Raw genomic sequence first — 23742 nt, 5'->3', positions numbered from 1 at the left:
AGATTTTCTACCCCTTCCTGCCTTTTTGTCTTTACTTTTAGGCAGGTATCCTTTTGATCTTGTATAATTGATTGTTCTAAGGAACACATTCCTCTTGGGTGTTCGGGTTTATTTTATGGGCCTGTCTATTGTTTGGCTGAAAGGTGTTCTGAAGGAATGGCTTTAGTTCCAGGTCAGAAGAGTGTCTTAGGGCTGTAGTCTCTGGGTTTCTATAGTGATGATTTTAATCTAACTTTTGCATGAGTCGGCCTTCTCTTTCTCAGAATTTCTGTACCCCTTTTTGGTAACTTAAATGTCCCGTGCAATTAATGAATTTGTTTTGCAGTGATTGTGCTGGTAGAAGCATTGTTTGAAAGTTAAGGAGTAAACAAAAGAATGAATGCTAAAATATATTTTTAACTATTAAAAAAGTGTATGCTTCAAGTGCTTCTTCCAAAATAAGTCTGAATAATAATAGGTCACATTTGTGACCATCATGCTATACTTGTTTGGAATACTTTTTTGAAAAGAGAGAAGCCACAGAAAAAGTTTTTATTGCCTGGGTGTGGGCCAAGTCACATGGACTGGGTGTGGGAAGTTTCAGTGTTGTAGAACAGACCAGGAAGCTCACTGAAAATTATCCAGAGCTTTGTAACAAACTGACAAAGAGAACACTGGATTTTTATTCAAAATGGACTTGTTAAACATCTTTAAAGATTTTTTCAGTAAGTCAATCTATTTGTTAAATCCATAGTTTTCTTACTGTGCTTTTTGAATTAGATTTTTTCCTTTGTGAATTTAAAGGAAAAATCCCATTGCAGAGAACCTGGTGGCTTTTTATATAAGCTGATGTTTTATGTTGTTTATGAATAGGTGATATGTCAAATAATATTTGTTTTGACTTTTGATAAGTAAAATAATTTTTAAATGTTTTAGTATGAATGCTTAACAAATAGGAAAAAGATAGAAACAGTTTGGATTTGATGCAGTTTTAGTTTTAATTTACTAACTTCAACTTAACACAGACATATGAAGTGAATTAAATGAATTATAAACATACTAAAAACATTAGGAGGGAAAGGATTGAGTGAATGCATTCCTTCATCTTCATCCTATGAATTCATATGACATTGTTTTAGTACTTATCACTTAAATTTTAGAACAATATAAAAGATAGGATTTAATAAAGGTGTCAGTAGGAAAAAGAATTTGGATTTAATCAATGTAAGATTGCTAGAAACTGCTATTTTGGTGTGCCTGAGATTAGATATTTGAAGTGAGTTCTGAGAGCAGTTATGTACATAGAAAATAAAAACATTAAAAGAAAATAGTGAATTCTTGGGATTCATAAAGTAATATTAATACTAATTTACAAGAGACTAATCTGTGTCTGGAAGCCCTGGTAGCGTAGCAGTTAAGAGCTATGGCTGCTAACCAAAAGGTTCGAATCCGCCAGATACTGCTTGGAAACTCTATGGGGCAGTTCTGTTCTGCCCTGTAGGGTCGCCATGCGTTGGAATTGACTTGACAGCAATGGGTTTGGTTTGGTTTTGGTTTAATCTGTGTCTGCTGACAGCCTTTTTATGATCTTATGGTAGTGGACTTGATTTGATCTCCTTGAGCAGTTGCGTGGTATTTCTATAAAAATGAACAGAGGAATTGTAGAAGTCCCTTATGCATAAGGAATCTAAGGAAGCAAAGAATAACCTCTCGAAAGATTACAGGGAATAGGGCAAAATGGAAAAGGAGCAAGTACTTTGTTGAAAAAGAATGTTGTAATTGTAATATGAAAACTGTCCTTTGTTTTAGTTAGCTTTGGTGGCCAGGTCGGTCTCTCTGGAATATCTCTTTTTGGAAGTTGTTAATTTTTTCAGAGTTTTGTGTTTCCATTTTCAGAAAGTTTGCTTAGTTTTCCTTTTAGAGAACTTAATTATATTCATTTGTTTTTTAACATTTGTTTTATTCATTTGTTAACATATTTTTACTGTAAGCCATCACACATCATTAACTCTCATGGTAAGAAGGCTGGGGACAGGTGTTAGTTATTATTAATAATAACGGTAAGTTTCATTTCTAGGTTTGGTTATAAGTGATGTTGACCAAAAATCAGCCAGAAATGGTATAAAAAGAGTATGTTGTATCATTGATACAGTGATTCAGTATATCATCTTATCAATACAGTGATAAAACTATCATTCTTTCTGTTGAATTCTAGCAAGTTGATAGTTAATTTTAATTGCATCTGTAGACTGAAGCTCAGGATTTTGAGATTTGTAATGAAACTATCACTTTCCTGAATTCCTACAGCACCCCCCAAACTTATATTTATTTTGCTGGTCATCTTGTCCAAGTAGACACAGGCTACTCAACCATCTACTCCCTGAATGGACATAGAAAGTGGAAGAAACAGCATATTTGCTCCTGGTGTGGTAGCCAAAAGAATAGCCTTAAATGCAAAAGAACACAATTTTTTTTATAAAACAATAATAAAAATCAATTATGTATTTTATTTCAGATAGATGAAAATACAAAAGTTTAAATGGAAAGAACATATGTTTGTTGAGTTGGAATTCCTTAGTTCCTAGGGTATATAACTAAACTTTCCTGATTTCCTGTTTCTTATTTGTAAAGCAATGAGTTGAGCAAGACTAGATGGTCCCGGAAAGTCCCTTCTAACCCTAAAAGTCTTATAGTCCTGGTAAACAACTGAACAGCCTTACATGTGTCGTAGAAATCAGGGAAAATCCATGAAGGAGAAACTAGTTTTGGAGAAAAAGAACAATGAACAGAATTACAGTTCATTAAGGAATTAGACCCATTGCTATTGAGTTGATTCCAATTTATAACAACCCTATAAGACAGTTTCCTATAGAACTACCCCATAGCATTTCCAAGGAGCAGCTGGTGGATTTGAACTGCCAGCCTTTTGGTTAGCAGCCATAGCTCCTAACCACTGTACAACCAGGGTTGGAAAAAGATTTGCCTCAGGAAGAGAACAACTATCTTGTCAAGATGGAATATTCACAGTGCTTAACCAGGTTTGTAAAAGCTTTTGAGGTGTCTTAATGTATTGTTCTGTTTAAGAAACAGTGCTGCGCTAAGAGAGAACTAAGATTAATGGATAAGAATGATGGGGAGTTTGGAAACTTTATTAACAATTTCTTAAAAAAGGTAAAGATGAAAGTGACTGCCTCAAAGTTGTGCCCCTTCTCTTATCTGTGGTGTTTAGAGCAGAGGGAGGATTTACCACCCCTTTCCAATGCCAGCCAGGTCTAGGTATGCAATGGAATAATAAAGGTTTGAGTAATTTTGAAAAGTGCACCAGGAGCTAGGAAAGTAATATCACTTATTGAATACCTGCTATGTGCACTGTGCTAAGTGCTTTACATATACACTTTTAAAAATAATGTACAAAAATTTTATGAGGTAGGTACTACACCTCACCATTTTACAAACAAACTGGAGTTCAGAGAAGATTAAATCACTTTACTAAAATCACACAACCAGTAAGTAGCAGAACTAAAATTCAGACTTGGGATTTCTTTTGTTAGAGTTTTTCTACTGGACCCTTTATGACTAAAGAGCAGAAAAGTTAAAGTCAGATGAGCAGTGAATTAGAGGGAGTTGATTCAGAGGGACTAATTGGGATGAAGAAGATGGTAGTGAACTAACTGTGAGGTTGGAAAGATTTTTAAAAAGATAATAATTTGATCTGAGCGAGACCATTGTGGAGCTAATTGTTGGTGTTTGTAACATAATTCAGAAACTAAGAGATACTAATACTTTACATTTGTATAACTTTGTAAAGTACTTTTGCATCTGCTATCTCATTGATTGCAGAAGACCTGGATTCAACTCCTGGCCAGTGTACCTTATGTTCAGTCACTACCTGTCCATCAGCAGGATGTGTTGCTATAATGCTGAAAAAGTTTTGGTGGAAAATCCAGACTAAAACAGACTAGGGAGAAAGGTCTGGAGACCTACTTCCAAAAATTAGCCAGTGAAAACCCTATGGATCACAATGGTCCAATCTGCAACTGATCATGGGGATGGCGCAAGACTGGGCAATGTTTCATTTCATTGTGCGTGGGGTCACCACTAGTAAGGGGCCGACATGTAGGCAGCTGACAACAACAACAGCATCTCACTGATAGCAGGAGATTGGAAGGACCATTTTCTAGGAATAGAAACAAAGGGCAATAAACTGGCCCTTCTCAAAGAATTGTAAGCTGGAGAATAGTACAATCTTCTGACTAGGAATATTTGTTTACCTATATATTTGTTCAGTCACAAACATGGTAAACATTAATGGAACATTTCGAATGGGCCAGGCACTGAAGATAGATGATTAAGAAAATGGTGTTTGAACTCAAGGAAACAATGTTATACACAGTGTTGAGTGTTATAGTAGAAATACGTTCATCAACTGTTTTAGGAAGAGAGATCTTCAGTGAGGACAAGATACTGGTCTGAGTCTTCAGTGAGGATGAGCAGTGTTTGAAGCAGAAGAGCATCATGTGTAAAGGCACAGGGTGTTTGGTGACTAAGGAGCTTGATACGGCTGTAGCTTTAGTTGCGCATCAATGTGTCAGGGAAAAGTAGGTGTAAGGCTGAAGAAATGTTTAAAAGAGAGCAGAGAGGGCTTTGTGTTGCATAGACAACAAATTTTCTAAGGTTATGTTTGTTCCCTGAAATATTTCTGGGCTTTAGGATTAAAACATATAGTTTTGGGTGTTCCCCCCCCCAGCCCCGCCAGCCCTCCGGGACTTGATGTCCAAAAATTCTTTCTTCCTTTTATTCATAATTTTTAATTTGTTTTTATCTTTTTCAGAATTTAAAAATAATGTGGGACAAGTCTTTATTTTGAGGTTTAAATTTCTTTTTATATTCAATTTTAGTGAATTGAGCAAACATTTATTGAGTATCTGCTGTGTGCACAGTTCTAGGTGCTATAGGAAATGCAAAAGTTCAGTGAGATGTAGAACATGCCCCTCTGGAAGCTTATGCTATAGTAAGTGGGCTTAGAAGACAAATACAGCAAAAGCTATAATGACAAGTACCTCAGATGTACAAAATGATAATAGGATTTTTTAAGAAAGGAGAGCTTACGTTATCCCTAGGGATAAAAAAAAAAAATAGAGGTGGGAAATTAAGAATGTTGAGAAACATGGATCAGGAAGATTAATAAGATAATAAATAAGTTGTTATTTGTGATAGTACTTTTTGAATGGGTATTTTTGAAAGGTGGAATTTATGATTTGGAAGACATGATATGGTTTTGGGGGGAAAATGAGTCAGGAAAGTGGACACATTCTGGGAATTTCAAGTAGCTCATTTTTATTAGAATCTAGGGTAGATTTGATGCAGGTATTGTAGAAAGATGCTTTTTAAAAAACATTTATGATATGTACTATGAGCTTTATTTTTTTTAATTCACATAATTCTCATGAGGTAAATTCCATTTCTGAGCTCAGAAAAGTGAAAAAGCTTGCTCAAGATAACACAGCTAGTAAGTGATAACAATGGCCCGATTCCAAGGCCTATGCTTTTTTCAATATTCCATGTAATAATCCTGGAAAGGAAGGCTGAGGACAATATAGATAGGGCCCTAGATTCTATGCAGATATTTCTCTTCATCTCTTAGGCAGTGAAGAGTCACTGTTGCTTTTGAGCAGTGGAAAAATGTGGTTGAAGTTGTATTTATAGGAAGATTAGACTGGTTGATAGTGATGAGGGTTTGAAGCCAGGAGAGATTGGATTGATAAGGAGACTAGTTAGGAAGTTAGTGGAGACTCCGGCATGACATAACAGTCCTGAACTAGAGCTGGAATAGTGGGAATGAAAGTGTTGGCAGTGAGCAGGTATGGTAAGATGACTCTAAGGATTTGATGTGGAACTTAAAAAAAGCTTTTTATTGAGGTAAAATTCACGTAACATAAGATTAACCACTTTAAAGTGTACAATTCAGTGGTATCTAGTACTTTAACAATGTTGTGTAATCATTATCTAGTTCTAAAACATTTTCATTAGCCCAAAAGGAAATCCCGTGCCTACTAAGCAGTTACTCTATATTTCCTCCTTCCTCCAGCCCCTGGCAGCCACCAATCTGCTGTCCTTATGGGTTTACCTATTCTGAATATTCATATAAATAGAAGCATACATTAGGTGACCTTTTATGTCTGGCTTTTTTCACTTAGCATAAAGTTTTCAAGGGTCATCCATGTTGTAGCATGTATCAATACTTTATCCTTTTTATGGCTGAATAATATTCCACTGTATGTATATAGTCACAATTTGTTTATGCATTCCTCTGTTGGTGGACATTTAGGTCGTTTCCACCCTTTGGCTTTTGTGAATAGTCCTACTATGAATATTTGTGTGCAAACATTTGTTGGAGTCCCTGTTTTTAGTTCTTTTGGATATATACCTAGGAGTGGATTGCTGGGTAATATAGTAATTGTATGTTTTTGAGGAACTGCCAGTCTGTTTTCCATAGCGACAGCACCATTTTACATTACTACCAACATTAAATGAGGGTCTCAATTTCTCTGTATCCTCACCAACACTTGTTATTTTCCTTTTTTTTAATGGCCATTTTAACATTGTGAAGTGGTATATCATTGATTAGCGTTTCCCTGATGACTAATGATGTTGAACCTCTTTTCATGTGCTTGTTGGCTATTTGTGTATCTTTTTTTTGGAGAAATGTCTGTTCAAGTCCTTTGCCCATTTTTTAAATTGGGTTGTTTGTCTTTTTGTTGTTGACTTCTAAGAGTTCTTTATTTCTGGATACTAGACCCTAACGAGGTATACGATTTGCAAAGATCTTCTCCCAGTTCTGTAGATGGTCTTTTTACTTTTTTCATAGTGTCCATTGATAAACAAAAGTTTTTAATTTTGATGATGTTTTATCTATTTTTTGTTTTGTTGCTTGTGCTTTTGGTGTCATATGTAAGAATCCATTGCCAAACTCAAAGTCATAAAGATTTACTCATTATTTTTAAAAAAAAAGATTTACTCCTATGTTTTCTTGTAAGACATTCATGGTTTTAGCTCTTACATTTAGTATTTGATCCATTTTGGGTTGATTTTAGTATTACAGTGTGAGGTAAGAGTCCAACTTCATTCTTTTGCATGTAGAGATCAAATTATCCAAACACCACTTGTTGAAGTGACCATTCTTTCCCCATTGAATGATGGTCATGGCACCCTTGTTGAAAATCAATTGACCATCTATGTATAGGTTTATTTCAGGAAACTCTCAGTTCTATTCCATTGGTCTGTATGTCTAACCTTTATGCTGGTATTACACTGTATTGATTACTGTAGCTTAGCTTTGTAGTAGGTTTTAAAATCGGGATGTGTGAGCACTCCAAAGCCTAGATCTGAGAATTAAAAAGGCAAATGGAAAGAGTACCCAGACATGAGTACAATATTGTACATCAAATTATAATTTAAGTTATTGTTTTATTTCCATATAGCTAATTGCAGAATCTAGGTTAATAAATGAAGACAGGAGTATGGAGTTAGGAGTGCCTTTGTATACATAGATTGTAAATATGGCAGAAATAATCTATATTTCACTTAAGAGAAAATTCATTAATTTAGAACAATGTTACTATATGATTATGTAGTTATTTCAGGGACTTGAGTAAGAGAAAAGATGAGTAGGTAAACTGTCATATAATAACTGAAATTAAGTCCTTATTTGAGTATGAAAAGAGAATTTGCATCATATTTCCAAAGCAATATACCACATAAAAATTTGTTAAGTACAAAGGCTTAAAAAAATATGCACATAGATCCTTTTTTAATGATGACTTTTTTTTTTTGGTAATCATTGTTTTATGTTCTTTTCTCATTCCCCCTTTTTATTTAAACAGGCATTGGAAAAGTGAAAAGAAAACCTAGTGTGCCAGACTCTGCATCTCCTGCTGATGACAGCTTTGTTGACGCAGGAGAACGTCTCTATGACCTCAACATGCCTGCTTATGTGAAATTTAACTACATGGCTGAGAGAGAAGATGAGTTATCTTTGATAAAAGGCACGAAGGTGATTGTCATGGAGAAATGTAGTGATGGGTGGTGGAGAGGAAGCTACAATGGACAAGTTGGATGGTTCCCTTCAAACTATGTAACTGAAGAAGGTGATAGTCCTTTGGGTGACCATGTGGGTTCCCTGTCAGAGAAATTAGCAGCTGTCGTCAGTAACCTAAATACTGGGCAAGTGTTGCATGTGGTACAGGCTCTTTACCCATTCAGCTCGTCCAATGATGAAGAACTTAATTTTGAAAAAGGAGATGTAATGGATGTTATTGAAAAACCAGAAAATGACCCCGAGTGGTGGAAATGCAGGAAGATCAATGGAATGATTGGTCTGGTGCCAAAAAACTATGTTACCATTATGCAGAATAATCCATTAACCTCAGGTTTGGAACCATCACCTCCACAGTGTGACTACATTAGGCCCTCACTCACCGGAAAGTTTGCTGGCAACCCATGGTATTATGGTAAAGTCACCAGGCATCAAGCAGAAATAGCATTGAATGAAAGAGGGCACGAAGGGGATTTCCTCATTCGTGATAGTGAATCTTCGGTAAGTTGGTTTACAAAGGTAAATGAAAACAGTGCTCTGAGTATTAAAAAAAATAGAGGGTTAGAGAGGTTAAGTGTGGCGTACTTAAAGTTACCAGTCGCCATCAAGTTGATTCTGACTCATGATAACCCCATGCGTATCAGAGCACTCCATAGGCTTTTCAGTGGCTGATTTTCCAGAAGTAGATTGCCAGGCCCTTTTTCTAAGGTGCCCCTGGGTGGACTTGAACCTTCACCCTTTTGGTTAGCAGCTGAGCACATTCTGTTTGCCATGTAGGGACTCCTCTCTAAAGTCAGTCAGCTAGTAAGCTAAAGTCAATGTTGTTTCCAAAAGTATTTATTTTGAATAAAATTTTGTCCTGGCATTCTACACTAGATATGGCCTCGTCTAGCTCTGTTGGTTTTGCATTCCTGAAATATTTTCTGTTGCATTAAACTGAAAAATGGAGAAAATTGGACATCGATTCTTCATTGAGAGTAGAATGGTACAGTAAACTAAACTGGAAAAACAATCCTTAAATTGCATATTGTATGCGACGTGTAAGAGTGTAATTACTCTAGTCCTTCTAATATACCAGCAATCATGAAGATGGTGAAGGACAGGGCAGTGTTCTGTTATATATAATGCCCCATGAGTTGAAGCTGACTTGACAGCAGCTAACAACAACAGTTTTTATAATACAGGAAGTCCCTAAAAAAAAAAGTGATCTTTAAATTTCTTCATAAATTGGTTGTTTGGAAACTAGAAAGCACTTTTATTATATGCCTCAAAAACCTATCTTAACACTTAATATATTTGAAACGAATTTGCAATAAAAGGTAAATTATTGGGATTGCTCTGATAGGGATCACAGTAGAAGGTCCCAGACAGAGCTGGAAAATGTAGAATAAAATTCTAACTCACAAAAAAAGATCAGACTTACTGGCCTGACAAAGACTGGAGAAATCCCAAGAGTATGGCCCCTGGACACCCTTTTAGCTCAGTAACGAAGTCACTCCTGAGGTTCATCCATCAGCCAAAGATTAGATAGGCCCATAAAACAGAACAAGACTAAAGGGGCACATCAACCCAGGGGCAAGGACTAGAAGACAGGAGGGGACAGGAAAGCTGGTAATAGGGAACCCAGGGTCAAGCAGGGAGAGTGTTGACATGTTGTGGGCTTGGTAACCCATGTCATAAAACAATATGTGTACTAACTGTTGGATGAGAAGCTAGTTTGCTCTGTAAACTTTCATCTAAAATTCAATTTAAAAAATGTAAATTATATGGGTAGATTAAAGGTAAAACAAAACTATAAAACCGTAAAAATTGAATATCAGTATAGCCATATGAGGTCTTTTGGGGACTGGGGACTGTGTATGGCCTTTTTTTGCATAAAGAATATCACTACTTTTTCACTTACCAAATCATTATTAATACTGGTTTTGTGTACAGAAGTGAATGTATAATTTACAAAAGGTTGAAAAAGAGAAGAAAACCTGTCTCCGTGTGGTGTGGGTATGAGACAGACAGTCACAGTCTTTGAGAGAGATTGAGATGTGAAAGTCAGGAAAATGGAGCCTGTACCTAACCCCCCAGAAGAACAAGTGGTTGATGGAAGGAACAAGTGATTAGATCCATTTTCTGCTAAATGCCTGAGGTAGCCCTTACTTTCCAGGGCAAGCAGTGGGCAGAGGGGTTTAGAAACAGACTGACCTTAGAATGGGTGGTAAAAAAGTAACCATGTAAATATGGGATGTTTATCCAAAAAAAGCTCACTGTTTGAAACTTTGAGAGTAACTGCATAGAAAGAGGCTTCTGGGGTTGATAGAGACTATTTAGTAGAATGTTAGGTTAAAAAAACCAAAAACACCTAAGAAAGTAGCTTGAATACAGTATCATTTCTTTTGAGTAGTTAAGCATAGATATTAGCCAAAATATACTATTCTTTTCAGCATTATAATCTTTAGTGTAGGGGTCTCACATGGGCATATTTTGTTTGTCTTGCACATTTTTTTTTAAACATTTGAATTCATTGGCAACACTGAAATATTGGAATATTATTAAAAATTCAGACTTCTTTGTAAAATAGGAACCTGCAACATTGAGCTTATATTCCCATAAGGCAACAATCACAGCTGAGAAGTGACCACCTCCCTTAGGGTAGCTATGCACTGATGTTCCCCATGTCCATCCAGCCTGACTCCTATTCTCACTTATTTAATTTTTCTCACCCTTATAGGCATTTGGGAGCCCTGGTGACACAGTGGTTAAGAGCTCGGCTGCTTACCAAAAGGTTGGCAGTTCAAATCTACCAGGTGCTCCTTGGAAACCCTATGGGGCAGTTCTACTCTGTCCTGTAGGGTCACTATGATATGAGTCAGAATCCACTCAACGGCAATGGGGTTTGGGGTTTTTTTTTTTTTTTTGGTAGGCATTTGAGTTTGTGATTCCTCATTAGGATTTAGATTAATTCTCATCTGTGTGTCCTTTATGAGAATTCAGAGTATTATCTTTAAGACAGCAACTACTCACTATGAATTGAAAAGGATCTTGGATTTTCTCACTTGTTTTCCCAGCAATCTTAACTGGAGCAGGTAGTTCTGTCCTTCAAATGTTAAAATAAAGGATTTGCTGTAGTGTTTTGTAGAGCATGTTAGTTAGACTCTGGAGTCCGACTGCTTGGGTTTGAATCCTAGCTCTCTTGTTAACTAGATGGATGATCTTGGGCAAGTTATCTTCTCTGAGCCTCAGTTTTCTTACCTGTAAAATGTGTTTGTTTTGATGAGTAAAAGAGATAATCTATGTAAATAATTTAGCAGTGTCTATTTTTTTTTTTTTTTTAGTACTTAGTAAGTGGTCAAATTTTAGCTCTTCTTATTAATAGTTTAATATAAAAATGCTAATAGATACCTTTCAAAATGCTTACCGTAGATGTTTTTTCTCTTTTAGCCAAATGATTTCTCAGTTTCACTAAAAGCACAGGGGAAAAACAAGCATTTTAAAGTCCAGCTGAAAGAGACTGTCTACTGCATTGGGCAGCGAAAATTCAGCACCATGGAAGAACTTGTAGAACATTACAAAAAAGCACCAATTTTTACAAGCGAACAAGGAGAAAAATTATATCTTGTCAAGCATTTATCATGATGTTGCTGACCAGAAATGACTGCCACACAGCTTTAATTTGTCATATAATTGAAGACGGAGAAAATGTCAGTTCAGTCATGCTTGATTGGATATTACTGTTTCTAACGCTGTATGAGAATTGACTATATAATACATACATATTTTTATTATAACTCAGCACATGCACATGTACTGTGTATGCAGAGCAACTGCATAAAGCAATTACTTAGTCTGCTTTAGGGTTTTCTTCTTTACCGTTTTTCTCTTTGCTTCTAATATTAAGGTTTTGTATTTTGAAAAAATCAAAAAATGCAAATCAGAAGTCTTTACATGGAAGAATTTATTGCCTTTCCTTTATTTCCTTGCAAGGGCATCCTTTTAATTGGTTGTTCCACATGGTTTTCCTTCATATAAAATTCTTATATCAATATATGACATACGCTAAAATAAAAACCTTGGAGAGTGTTCATCTCTTCTGTGACTGAATAGCAATAATAAATGAAAAAATAGAAATTATTTTCAGGCATTGTATTTGTCACAGATCTTTGTAAATACCACATTATGTTGTATATGCCATTATTTTAAAAAATCCATTCATTGTTTTCAAGGTAAAGTAAAAACAGATTGGATGTAGGTTGGAAAACATCTTGTACAATTTTAATTGACAACTGTTGGAAACAAAATCACTGAATTCTTAAGAATTTTTTTGGTGCTTCTGTTTCATCTGGCTATTCAGGAGAACAAAGCAGTCTCAGATATTTAGCTTTTCAAACTGTAAGTGGATGCTCTAGTGTGTTTTTTTCTTCTTTCTTTTTTAGTGTTACTTTACCAAAGCATCTTGTATTAGGACATGCTATGTTTGTGCCAATGTGAAATAAGCCATCACCGAGTTTGGGGGAAAATAGGAGGTGAAGTGATACTTGTTTTACTTTTTAAACATCATTTTAAGTATCAGGCCTACTATTTCCTATTTTCATGTCCTCCATTCAACTGTCAGATTTCTTGGCTAGGACATTAAAATTGATGTATTTTTCTTAAATACCCCGGTACCTGAGGGAAAGATGAGATGTGCTCATGATTAGCAAAAATTATATTATTTTTTAAATCTTATTTTTACAGGTCTATCTATTATGTTTTGTTCACGAAACAGGATTTTGGGTGTATGAATGAGAAGTCACTGTAAAGTATTGAATCCACTTCTGTTGGTCACAGAAGAGAACACGTATTTTACGGTTACAGCTCACTTTTTCCCTCATTTTGAAATTTAATTCTGAAGATTTAAATTTAAGCAAAGTAACTTCCAATTTTTTTTTGGAAATACTTCCTAAAACCATAAAACTTAGTAAATGGTAGGAAGTCATATGATCTCTTAAAAATTTTCCCAGTGTTACCTAAACATAGTAATATTTCTGTCCTTTGATATGTTATAAAACATTTAATACCCCAGAATTACTGATGTTAAAATTGAAGTTGTCTAATTCATGAGTTTTTTTTTTTTTATTCTTCAAATCTTAAAATCATTTAAAGATTTACATTGCCACTGGGTGGCAGCCTTGGTTTCTTGCATTAAGCAACAGGAGTCAGCAAATACAGTGAAGACATTGATGTACAAATCTTCATTACATCTGCTTTTAAAGCCTTTTAGTTCATACTCATTACCTTTTTAACTCAGTGCCACTTTTTTTATAAAGGTAATTATTAATAGATAAGTTAAATGGAAATAAAAAGTCCTGTATGCTTACCTTTTTTTGCTGTGAAATTACATGAATATAAATTGGAGAAGGAAGTTTTAAAGTGGTTGTAAAAGACTAGGTAGTAAACGTCTTTTTATTTAAGTTTTAACAAACTTTTAACGATGTTTCTTTTGCGCCATCTCCTCATGGTACCCCCCCCCACCCCAGCCTTCCATATGAAGACTTACGACTGGCTTGTAAAAAACCAGCAATTACTGCTTTGTATCACGGACATGAGTTATTTATAGCAAATCCTACTGACCTGATGTTAATAGAGCATGATTTTGAGAAAGTAGCTAGGAATAGAGTACCCACTGGAAGCTGAATGCATATTTCTGTGTCATAATTAGATTATAGCTAGAGAACTCCCAGAAAGCCCATGTGTGACAATATCTATTGTGTGCTCTTATGAGATGAAAACCTCACTGGGAACTACTTAATTTTGTACTTCTGCAAGATTTTATCAATTTTTAACAATCTTAAATCAATCCTTACACCCATGGCTGCTTTTATTAGCATAGACTTTACTTGAGGCAGTTCTCTTAAGAACTAGAACAATCTTAGAAAACACCTGCATAGCTAGGTAACATTAGAATAAGAACAAAAGAATAAATTCCCTTTTTTTCCCAGCCCAGAGCTCTCTTTATCATGACACTGGAGAGTCCTGGGGAAGAGCAGTATTAGGTTTTCTTTCACATAGGAAGAGATGATTAGCTAGCAATTTAAATTTATATAACACACATACACAACCCCCATACAACCCACTTCTACAAATAACTTCAAAATCTGGAAGAAGGCTTTTTAGAACTTTATGTAAACTTAATAACAAAAAAGCAATTGCTGCTGTATCTAATTTGGTCATAAATTCTTAGGGTTCAGCTGAATATATACTCACACATATATATCACTAAACACAGTAACGTGCACTTAGCACTTTTTTTTTTTAATTGTGCTTGAAGTGAAAGTTTACAAATCAAGTCAGTCTCTCATACAGAAATTTATGTAAACCTCTCTATATGTTCCTAATTGCTCTCCACCTAATGAGACAGCACAGTCCTTCCCTCCACTTGCTATTTACATGTCCGCTTGGCCAGCTTCTGACCCCCACTGCTCTCTCATCTCCCCTCCAGACAGGAGATGCCAGCATAATCTCATGTGTCGAAGAAGCTCATTCTTCACCAGTATCATTTTCTACCCCATAGTCCAGTTCAATCCCTGTCTGAAGAGTTGGCTTTGGGAATGGTTCCTGTCTTGGGCTAACAGAAGGTATAGGGGCCATGACCACTGAGGTCCTTCTAGTCTCAGTCAGACTAATCTCAGTCTGGTCTTTTTATGAGAATTTGGGGTCTGCATTGCTCTGCTCTCCTGCTCCCTCAGGGGTTGTCTGTTGTGTTCCCTGTCAGGGCAGTCATTGATTGTAGCCAGGCACCATCTAGTTCTTTTGGTCTCAGGCTGATGTAGTCTCTAGTTCATGTGGTCCTTTCTGTCTCTTGGGCTCATAATTACCTTGTGTCTTTGGTGTTCTTCATTCTTCTTTACTCTAGGTGGGTTGAGACTAATTGATGCATCTTAGATGGCCCCTTGTTAGCGTTTAAGACCCCAGAAGGCACTCTCCAAATTGGGATGCAGAATGTTTTCTTGATAGATTTTATTATGCCAGTTGACTTAGATGTCCCCTGAAACCGTGGTCCTCAAACCCCCGCCCCTGCTACGCTGGCCTTTGAAGCATTTTGTTTATTTAGGAAACTTCTTTGCTTTTAGTTTAGTCCGGTTGTGGTGACCTCTCCTGTATTGTTTGTTGTCTTTCCCTTCACCTAAAATAATTCTCATCTGCTATCTAATTAGTGAAAACCCCTGCCCCTCCCTCCATCCCTCCCCACTCTCGTAACCATCAAAGAATATTTTCTCCGTTTAAACTATTTCTCCAGTTACTCTAATAGTGGTCTTACGCAATATTTGTCCTTTTGCAGCTGACTAATTTCACTCAGTGTAATGCCTTCCAGATTCCTCCATGTTATGAAATGTTTCACAGATTCGTCATTGCTCTTTATTGATGTGTAGTATTCCATTGTGTGAATATACCATATTTACCCATTCATCTGTTGATGGGCACCTTGGTTGCTTCCATCTTTTTGCTGTTGTAAACAGTGCTGCAGTGAACATGGGTGTGCATTTATCTGTTCATGTAAAGGCTCTTAATTCTCTAGGATATATTCCAAGGAGATTGTTGGATCATATAGTAATTCTATTTCTAGTTTTTTGAGGAAGCACTAAATCAATTTCCAAAGTGGTTGTACAATTTTACATTCCCAACAGCAGTGTATAAGTGTCTCTCCACAACCTCTTCATTTATTATTTGGTGTTTTTTGGATTAATGCCAGCCTTGTTGGGGTGAGATGAAATCTAACTGTAGTTTTGATTTGCATTTCTCTAACTGCTACTGATCGTGAGCATTTCCTCATGTATTTGTTAGCTATGTGAATGTCTTCTTTAGTGAAGTTCCTGTTCATATCCTTTGCCCATGTTTTAATTGGGTTATTTGTCTTTTTGTAGCTGAGTTTTTGCAGTATCATGTAGATTTTAGAGATCAGATGCTGATTGGAAACGTCATAGCTAAAAACTTTTTCTCAGTCTGTGGGTAATCTGTATACTCTTTTGGTGAAGTCTTTGGATGAGCATAGGTGTTTTGATTTTTAGGAGCTCCCAGTTATCTAGTTTCTGTTCTGCATTGTTAGTAATGTTTTATATACTGTTTGTGCCATGTATTAGGGCTCCTAGTGTTGTCCCTATTTTTTCTTCCATGATCTTTATCATTTTAGATTTTATATTTAGGTGTTTGATCCATTTTGAGTTAGTTTTTGTGCATGGTGTGAGGTATGGGTCGTTTTATTTTTTTGCAGATGGGCACCTAGCAATCTTAAAAGACAGTGTTTCATGGATAATTCCACTAAATGGGAAGGCTGAGTACAATCCATTGCCATTACTGGAAGTATAAGTCCTAGCAGATGAGCAACTTGGGTGGTTAGAATGTGTTCATCCTTGTTAGGTATGTGGAGCCCTGGTGGCATAGTGTTTAAAAGCTTGGCTGCTAACCAAAAGGTTGGCAGTTCGAATCTACCAGCCCCATCTTGGAAATGCTATAGGGCAATCCTACTCTGTCCTGTAGGGTTTCTTTGAGTTGGAATTGACCTGAAGGCAATGGGTTGTAGGTATGTGGTACATAAATTATATTCAGCTTTAAAGCTCTAATTCTATCATTTGGATGAGAGGTTGCAAAGAAGCAGGGCCACTGCTTTCTGTTTAGTACCTTTGTGAGAATTAGGTCTCCTACAGGCAGACCCATCCCCCTTCCTCTTTAGGGAAGTCTGAATTTCACCCCCATCTCTTGGCCAGGTGCCTTATTCAGGGCACAACCAGATTCCTTATATATAGAAATATTGTTTGACCCACACAGTGCTTTAAAAATTTTGTTTCTATTAGCTGCTGTCAACTGTGACTCATGACGACCTTATGTACAACAAACAGAATCAAACATTGTCTGGTCCTGTGTCATACTTACATTTGCTGGCATGTTCATGTCCATTGTTGGCAGCTCTTGTGCCAATCCATCTCACCGAGGGTCTCCCACACTTTTGTTGGCCCTGTTCTTTACCAAAGATGATGTTCTCTTTTAGTGAGTGATCCCTCCTGATGATGTGTCCAAAGCAAGTGAGTTAGTCAGTGTTCTGTTGTGGTCCATAAGGCTTTCATTGGCTAATTTTTGGAAGTAGATTGCCAGGCCTTCCTAGTCTGTTTTAGTCTAGAAGCTCCACTGAAGCCTGTCCAAATATCAGGGGATCCCGCTGATATTTGAAATACCAGTGGTATAGCTTCCAGCATCATGGCAACATGCAGCGACCACAGTATGACAAACTGACAGGTGTTGGAATTAGTTGTCTAGTCAACATTTTAAAATTGAGGACTTCGCATAAAATTCAGACTTCTGGTTTCCCTTGAAAAGTGAGAAGATAACAATACTGGAGTTAAATTCCCACAATGCCATAATCAGCTGGATGTTCCCTTTATTTTTATCAGTGCATATGGAAAAAAATTTCAAGCAGTGTAAAAAAGTCTCCCAACCCTTATCCTTCTAATTCATATCTCCAAATACAGTCACTGTTACTCTGTACTTTTCCTGTAACAGTTTGGAATCTGGAAACCGTTTCAGAAATACTTCAGATGCATGTCCAAATCAATAAATAAGGAGTGTAGCATTACAGCATATTTTTAACTTTTCCATTTTAGTACTTTGCTAGAAGATAAGGGGGTCCTGTGTAATTTTGCATTTATATAGAGCTTTCAACTGCTTCTAAGTTGCTTCACAGCTGAGGTCATTTTTTCCTTAAAGGATATTTGATACAAGACAGATGATATCCTCATGTTCTGAACAGTTATCAGGTGGACTTTCAAAAATGCCAAATTGCAGATTCTCAGGAAAACCATTTGATTCTGTTTCAAGGTAGGAAATATTGGCTTATTCCTTCTGATGCTGCTGCTGTTTGTTGTTAGGTGCCGCCGAGTCACTCCCAACTCAGCGACCCTGTGTACAACAGAACAAAACACTGCCTAGTCCTGCACCAACCTCACAGCGGTTATGCTTGAGACCATTGTTGCAGCCACTGTGTCAGTCCATCTCGTCGAGGGTCATACTCTTTTTCACTGACCCTCCACTAAGCATGATGTCCTTCTCCAGGGACTGGTCCCTGCTGATAACCCATCTAAAGTATGTGAGACGAAGTCTCGGTGTCCTTGCTTCCAAGGAGCCCTCTGGCTGTATGTCTTCCAAGACAGACCTGTTTGTTCTTCTGGCAGTCCATGGTATATTCAGTATTCTTCTCCAGCACCATAATTCAAAGGCATCAATTCTTCAGTCTTCCTTATTCATTGTCCAGCTTTCACATGCATGTGAGGCTATTGAAAATATCATGGCCCGGGTTAGGCTCACCTTAGTCCTCGACATGACGGTTTCCTTCTTCTGATAAGCTGGTTTTATCAGTTTGGCAAGTTTACATGACTCAACTCTGATCATCTGAACACTTGACTAGTGTACTATGCATATTCCACAGCCTAGTTTCTTGCTGTGACATGATCTAAGTGACTGAGGAGCTGAAATATATTTTTCTAATTTGTTAATGAAGTGTTCTTTTGATCTGAAAGTATATACCATATGCTGTACACTTGTTTGTTTAATGAGGAGAACCTAAATTAGACTTGGTAGAGTTCTGAGGAGCAGGAGGAGGAGAGTTTATTATCATTGGCTATGTCTACAGAGGCAGATGTTTTAAGCTAAAGTGTCTTTTTGAGAATATGTTTTGCCAGGCCAGAGCATTTTCATTATCTCAAATTTTTCAGAATTGACAATGCCTGCAATGGCTTAGCACAAACATTTAATTTCCCTGCTGGACTGAGTGAATTATTTTTAAATGTTTCAGTGCATTCAAGTACTTTTAAAACTCAGGGAAGGCTGGTCTCATTATCTGGAAATGATCTTGCAGAATTAACAGAAGACAAAGAAAAAGCCAAGGTACTCAGTTTCCTCTTGCCATGTTTTCTTGTACCTCATGGAATGATAATGACCTTTAAACAGGAAAAACATTATAAATAGACATTTTAAGATAGACATCTAAGGTAGAGATATTTAGCTGCTTTAAATATATCTCTGAGCTCAGGCAGTTTACATCTTAAACTATGAAAAAACTTGGCAGATAACCATTGGGAAATTATGGAGAACAAAACGTGGATTTCAGAACAAGATTGTTAAGTGTTGTCTATTTTAGGGTAAATGCAGGAATGGTTATTAAATATATATTTTTTGAGCCCTTGGGAAAAAAAATAGCGATACCTGAATAAGCGTGTGTTCTCTAAATGGAAGTTGTGCCAAACAAACTTGTTATTTCTAGATTGTAAATAAGGGGAAGTTACAGAAAACAGACCTTGATTTCATCAGGTCAAATTATGGGTTGGTGTCAAGATGAAAAAAATATTTCTTGAACTGTTATAGCTATATATATAATTATGTCTCTGCACATTTAAGTAGCTTTTGGAGATTTTTGTTCATCCATTCTTTCAACCAACTTACTTCAAATATTTGATTGCCCAAGTGTCAGTCACTGTTCTACTCTAGCTATGTAACAGTGGACAAAATGGACAGAACTCTCATAGAACTTACATTTCTAGTGATGCAATGCCAAATGGAGAAGAGGGTATTATTTTATATAGGATGATCACAAGGGGCCTCTGGTAAATTTGACCCTTAAGCATATTGTGTGCTCCTAGTCACTGATGACTAGGATTAGTTACTTACCGGTGATTGAAAGGAAACCCTGGTGGTATAATTAAGAGCTAGGTCTGCTAACCAAAATGTTGGCAGTTCAAATCCACCAGGTGCTCCTTGGAAACCCTATGGGGCAGTTCTACACTGTCCTATAGGGTCTCCATGAGTTGGAATCAATTTGACGGCAGTGGGTTTGGTTTTGGTTTTAGTGATTGAAAATGTAGCAACCAAAATCCTTTTAAAAATTATGTTCAAGATCTTCACTATTACAGAAAATTGCTTCTGGTCTTCAGATTTTAAAAATGAATAAAATAGTGTTTATTTAATATAAACATGGCACTCTTAACTACAAAGCAATATTCTAAATAAAGCCTGATTCTCCATCATAAGAGGAGTTGTTGGGGGATGTCACATAGAAAAAAATTCCTAACTACTGGAAGGAGCATAGTTTGGCCTGCTTAAAGGGTTTTAATTGATCACACCCTAAGGAAAAAATTGACGTCAAGGAAGGTTAAATTCCCTGTGCTGTGCACTGGTGGCCAGACAAGCATTAGGGAGGAAGTTGACAAACTAAAATATGTTCATGGGAGGCGAAAGGGATGTAGGAGCCCTGACAATTGAAAAGTGTTTAAAATTACACTTAGAGCAGATCTAGTGAAAGCAGGAGTTAGAAGAGTCTAAGGAACAAGGGGAATTCCACTATTTATATTCCCTGTGTTATTTCCAGGAAAAAAAAAATAGGAACTTGAGACAGTAGGTTACAGTAGGCCCCAAAAAACCCCAAACCTGTTTCTGTCAAGTCAATTCCGAATCAAAGTGACACTTTTGGTCATTAGGACAGTACTGTTTAACTAAATGTCAGATATGCTAAAACACAGGACATAGATATTTAGGAATCTTGATGCAAAGGGAAGGGAGTTATTCTGTGATTAACAGGGCAAGGGAGAGGTATTGTAATGGAGCAGCTGACTATGTGGTCTGTGCAGTGTCACCAGGGTACCCTACACTTGCATGAACCTAAGAGTTAACTCCTCACATTTGCACCCTAGGCGGCACTCCTTATTCTAGTCCTGGCCCTGCAGGGCACAGAGCTTAGAAGTCTCTTTAACTATCAACCTCCCCATCACTACCTACTGCCTCTATCTTCTTTCCGTAAAGATCTTTGTATTTGCTTGCTAATACCTTTCCTTCCATAATTATTTAAATGGTGTCATGGATTAAATTATGTCCCCCAAAAAACGTGCGTATCAGTTTGGCTGGACTCTGATTCCTGGTATTGTATGATATTCCTATATGTTGTAAATCCTGCCTCTATGATATTAATGAGGGAGGATGGGTGGCAGCTGTGTTAGTGAGGAAGGACTCAATCTACAGGATTGGATTGTGTCTTGAGGCAATCTCTTGAGATAGAAAAGATAGAAGCAAGCAGAGAGACAGGGGGACCTCATACCACCAAGAAAGCAGTGCTGGGAGCAGAGCACATCCTTTGGACTTGGGGTCCCTGTGTGGAGAAGCTTCTAGTCTGGGGGAACATTGATGAGAAGGGTGACACAGAGAGGAAGTCTTCCCCTGAAGTTGACACCCCGAATTTGGACTTTTAGCCTACTTTACTGTGAAGAAATAAATTTGTCTTTGTTAAAGCCGTCCCCTTGTGGTATTTCTGTTATTGCAGCACTAGATGACTAAGACAAATGGCAAATAGTGTAATAGGAGAAAAACTCAATTTCTAGACTGTGCTTGTGATAGAAAATTGGTCCATTCTACCAGCAGTTTGTCTTCAGACGTGGACAATCCTCCAACTCTTTGGAACAATGGAGGGTAGTTTAGGGTTGGCATGTGTCTTAAGCTGGGTACTCTAGAGAAGCTAAACCAGTGAAGTGATACATATAGATAAATCTCTATGCATATGTTACATATACATAGAGATTTATCTAAAGGAAATAACTCACACGTTTATAGAGGCTGGCAAGTCCCAAGTCTGTGGGTCAAGTGTTAGGCTGGAGGCATCTCCTAACTCACATAGCCACAGGGACTGACAAACCGAAGATCCACAGGTCAGACGGCAGACTACTGGCTTACAGCTGCAAAGGCTGATGAATCCGAGACTGGCAGATAGACAGCAAGCTGCTGGCCCAAGTCCCAAGAGCTGGAGGTCAGATGCCGACGAGCTGAATGCAGGATCGAGAGAGCACAGCAAAAAGCCAGCGAGCTTTGCTAGAAAGGCCACATATATTGAATGCAGGCCACACTCCCAAGGCAACTCCCTTTCAACTCATTGGCTACTCACAGCAGATCGCATCATGGAGTTGATCACGTATCAGATCCCATCATGGAGGTGATTACATCATTATATGATTGCCAAAATACATCGTAACTGCCAAACCACTGAGAATCATGACCCAGCCAAGTTGACGCACAACCTCAAAGATCAAGTATATTGCATAGACGAGAGATCACAACCAGTTGATGAGATAGTATAGAAAGAGAAGTACCTCAAAGCCAGAGAAGGAAAGCAAGATCAGAGTCAGGGGTGTCCCGGCAAGGGTGAGACAGCCATCCAGTATTCCTCACCCAGGGGCATGGGTCTGAGTTCTTCAGTAGGTCTTGAAGCAGGCCTGAGAGGGACTGTTGCTCAAAAACTATGACAGGCAGGTGGCATTACCCATCAATGTCCTTTGAGGTGTACATAGCCGAGGACAGAGATTCCTTGCTTGGGAAGGGTTGGCAGGTGGTACTCCCTTGTCAGAGCATGGCAGCACTGGACAGGGGCATCTTGACAGGGACCCACACCCAGTGGAACTCACCACCGATCTCATGAAAAACTCTCCTTCCTCCACCACAGCATAGTTAAATGAGCCTTATCCTTTCTCTATTCCATTTTCTCTCTTTATTTACCCTTTTGTTTTCATCCTCTAGTTCAATTTGTCTTCCCCTCAACCTTTACATCCTTGGATGCGCTCATGTCATTCTTCCAGAAGGAATGCTGAACTATGAAGGCACCTCCTCCAACCCAAATCTAAATGTTTACATCCTTAGAATGCCAACTTGTTTGCCTGTTTTTTAAAGCTTTTGCTAATATGGATCACTCACAAGTCTGTGTCCCTTAAACACATTGTGAGTCCTCCTTTGATGCTAGCTGGAAGGTAGTAAGGTGGGTGGAAAGCATTTGCAGTTAGGCAGACCTCAGTTGGAATTCCTGTCTCCATCTCTGAGATCTACAGCAAAGCTCTCAATTTCTCTGAGCCCTGTGTCCTCATCTGAAAAGTAGGGAATTAAATCTTACTTTGCAAGGCCCAACTTGGAGTGCTTCATACATGCTTGGCCTCAACATCTGTCCCCAGTCTTCCTTTGTTGTCTTAGTGTTGGCTTCTTGATTCCTCACTCCTAAATCCACTGCTGCCTGCAGTCTGGCATGTCAAACACTAACAAATTGGGGTGTGCTCAGATCCAGAGGTGAGGTGAGCCAGGATCAGAAGCCAGGGGAGCAGTGAGAGATTGTGTCCAAGTAGCTTGTGACCAGAGGTCTGGACATAGTTGTGGCTACTGACTCAGTGTTAGGCTGAAGGAGACTATGCACCAAGTATTCTTGCAAATGGTGTAGTAAAAAGATAAACAGCTAAGGTTTACTGTATACTTTATGCCAGGCCCTGTTCTGATTGTAACATCTCATTTAGTCTTCACAACAGCCTATCTGTTAGGTACTATTATGATTGTCCCTAATCTACAGATGAGGACCCTAGGCCGATAGTTTAAAAGACTTGCCTAAGGCTTATGTACAACCAAACACCTCATGGGATTTGGTTCCTTGGTTTGTAGGTTTATGATCATGGTTTCATGGGACATCCCAGTTAATTGGCCTAATAACCTGTTTAGTGCTTTCGTTCTACCTTCTAGTTCAATGTAGGACCTGGGCTCTTAAAAGCTTGCAAGAGGCCATCCAAGGCACAACAATAAGTCTCTATTTGCCTGGAGCAACAGAGGAAGAAGAGTCAGGAATAGGAGGAGGATATGGAATA

General features: G+C 37.7%; 1 protein-coding gene across 3 annotated transcripts in view; it reads left to right on the top strand.

Moving 5' to 3' along the window:
• Positions 1-12149, top strand: part of NCK1 (NCK adaptor protein 1) — a 123838-nt gene extending 111689 nt beyond the window's left edge. For all 3 annotated transcript variants that reach the window (XM_049870488.1, XM_049870486.1, XM_049870487.1), the window contains exons 3-4: positions 7863-8575; positions 11507-12149. In XM_049870488.1, coding sequence (XP_049726445.1) covers positions 7863-8575; positions 11507-11701 — 908 coding nt within the window. In that variant the 3' untranslated portion in view covers positions 11702-12149. The remainder of the gene's footprint in view (positions 1-7862; positions 8576-11506) is intronic.
• Positions 12150-23742: the final 11593 nt, after the last annotated feature.

The sequence above is a fragment of the Elephas maximus genome, chromosome 26 (genome assembly GCF_024166365.1).
Source record: "Elephas maximus indicus isolate mEleMax1 chromosome 26, mEleMax1 primary haplotype, whole genome shotgun sequence".
Lineage (NCBI taxonomy): Eukaryota > Metazoa > Chordata > Mammalia > Proboscidea > Elephantidae > Elephas > Elephas maximus.
This window is presented reverse-complemented; position numbering and strand designations above follow the sequence as displayed.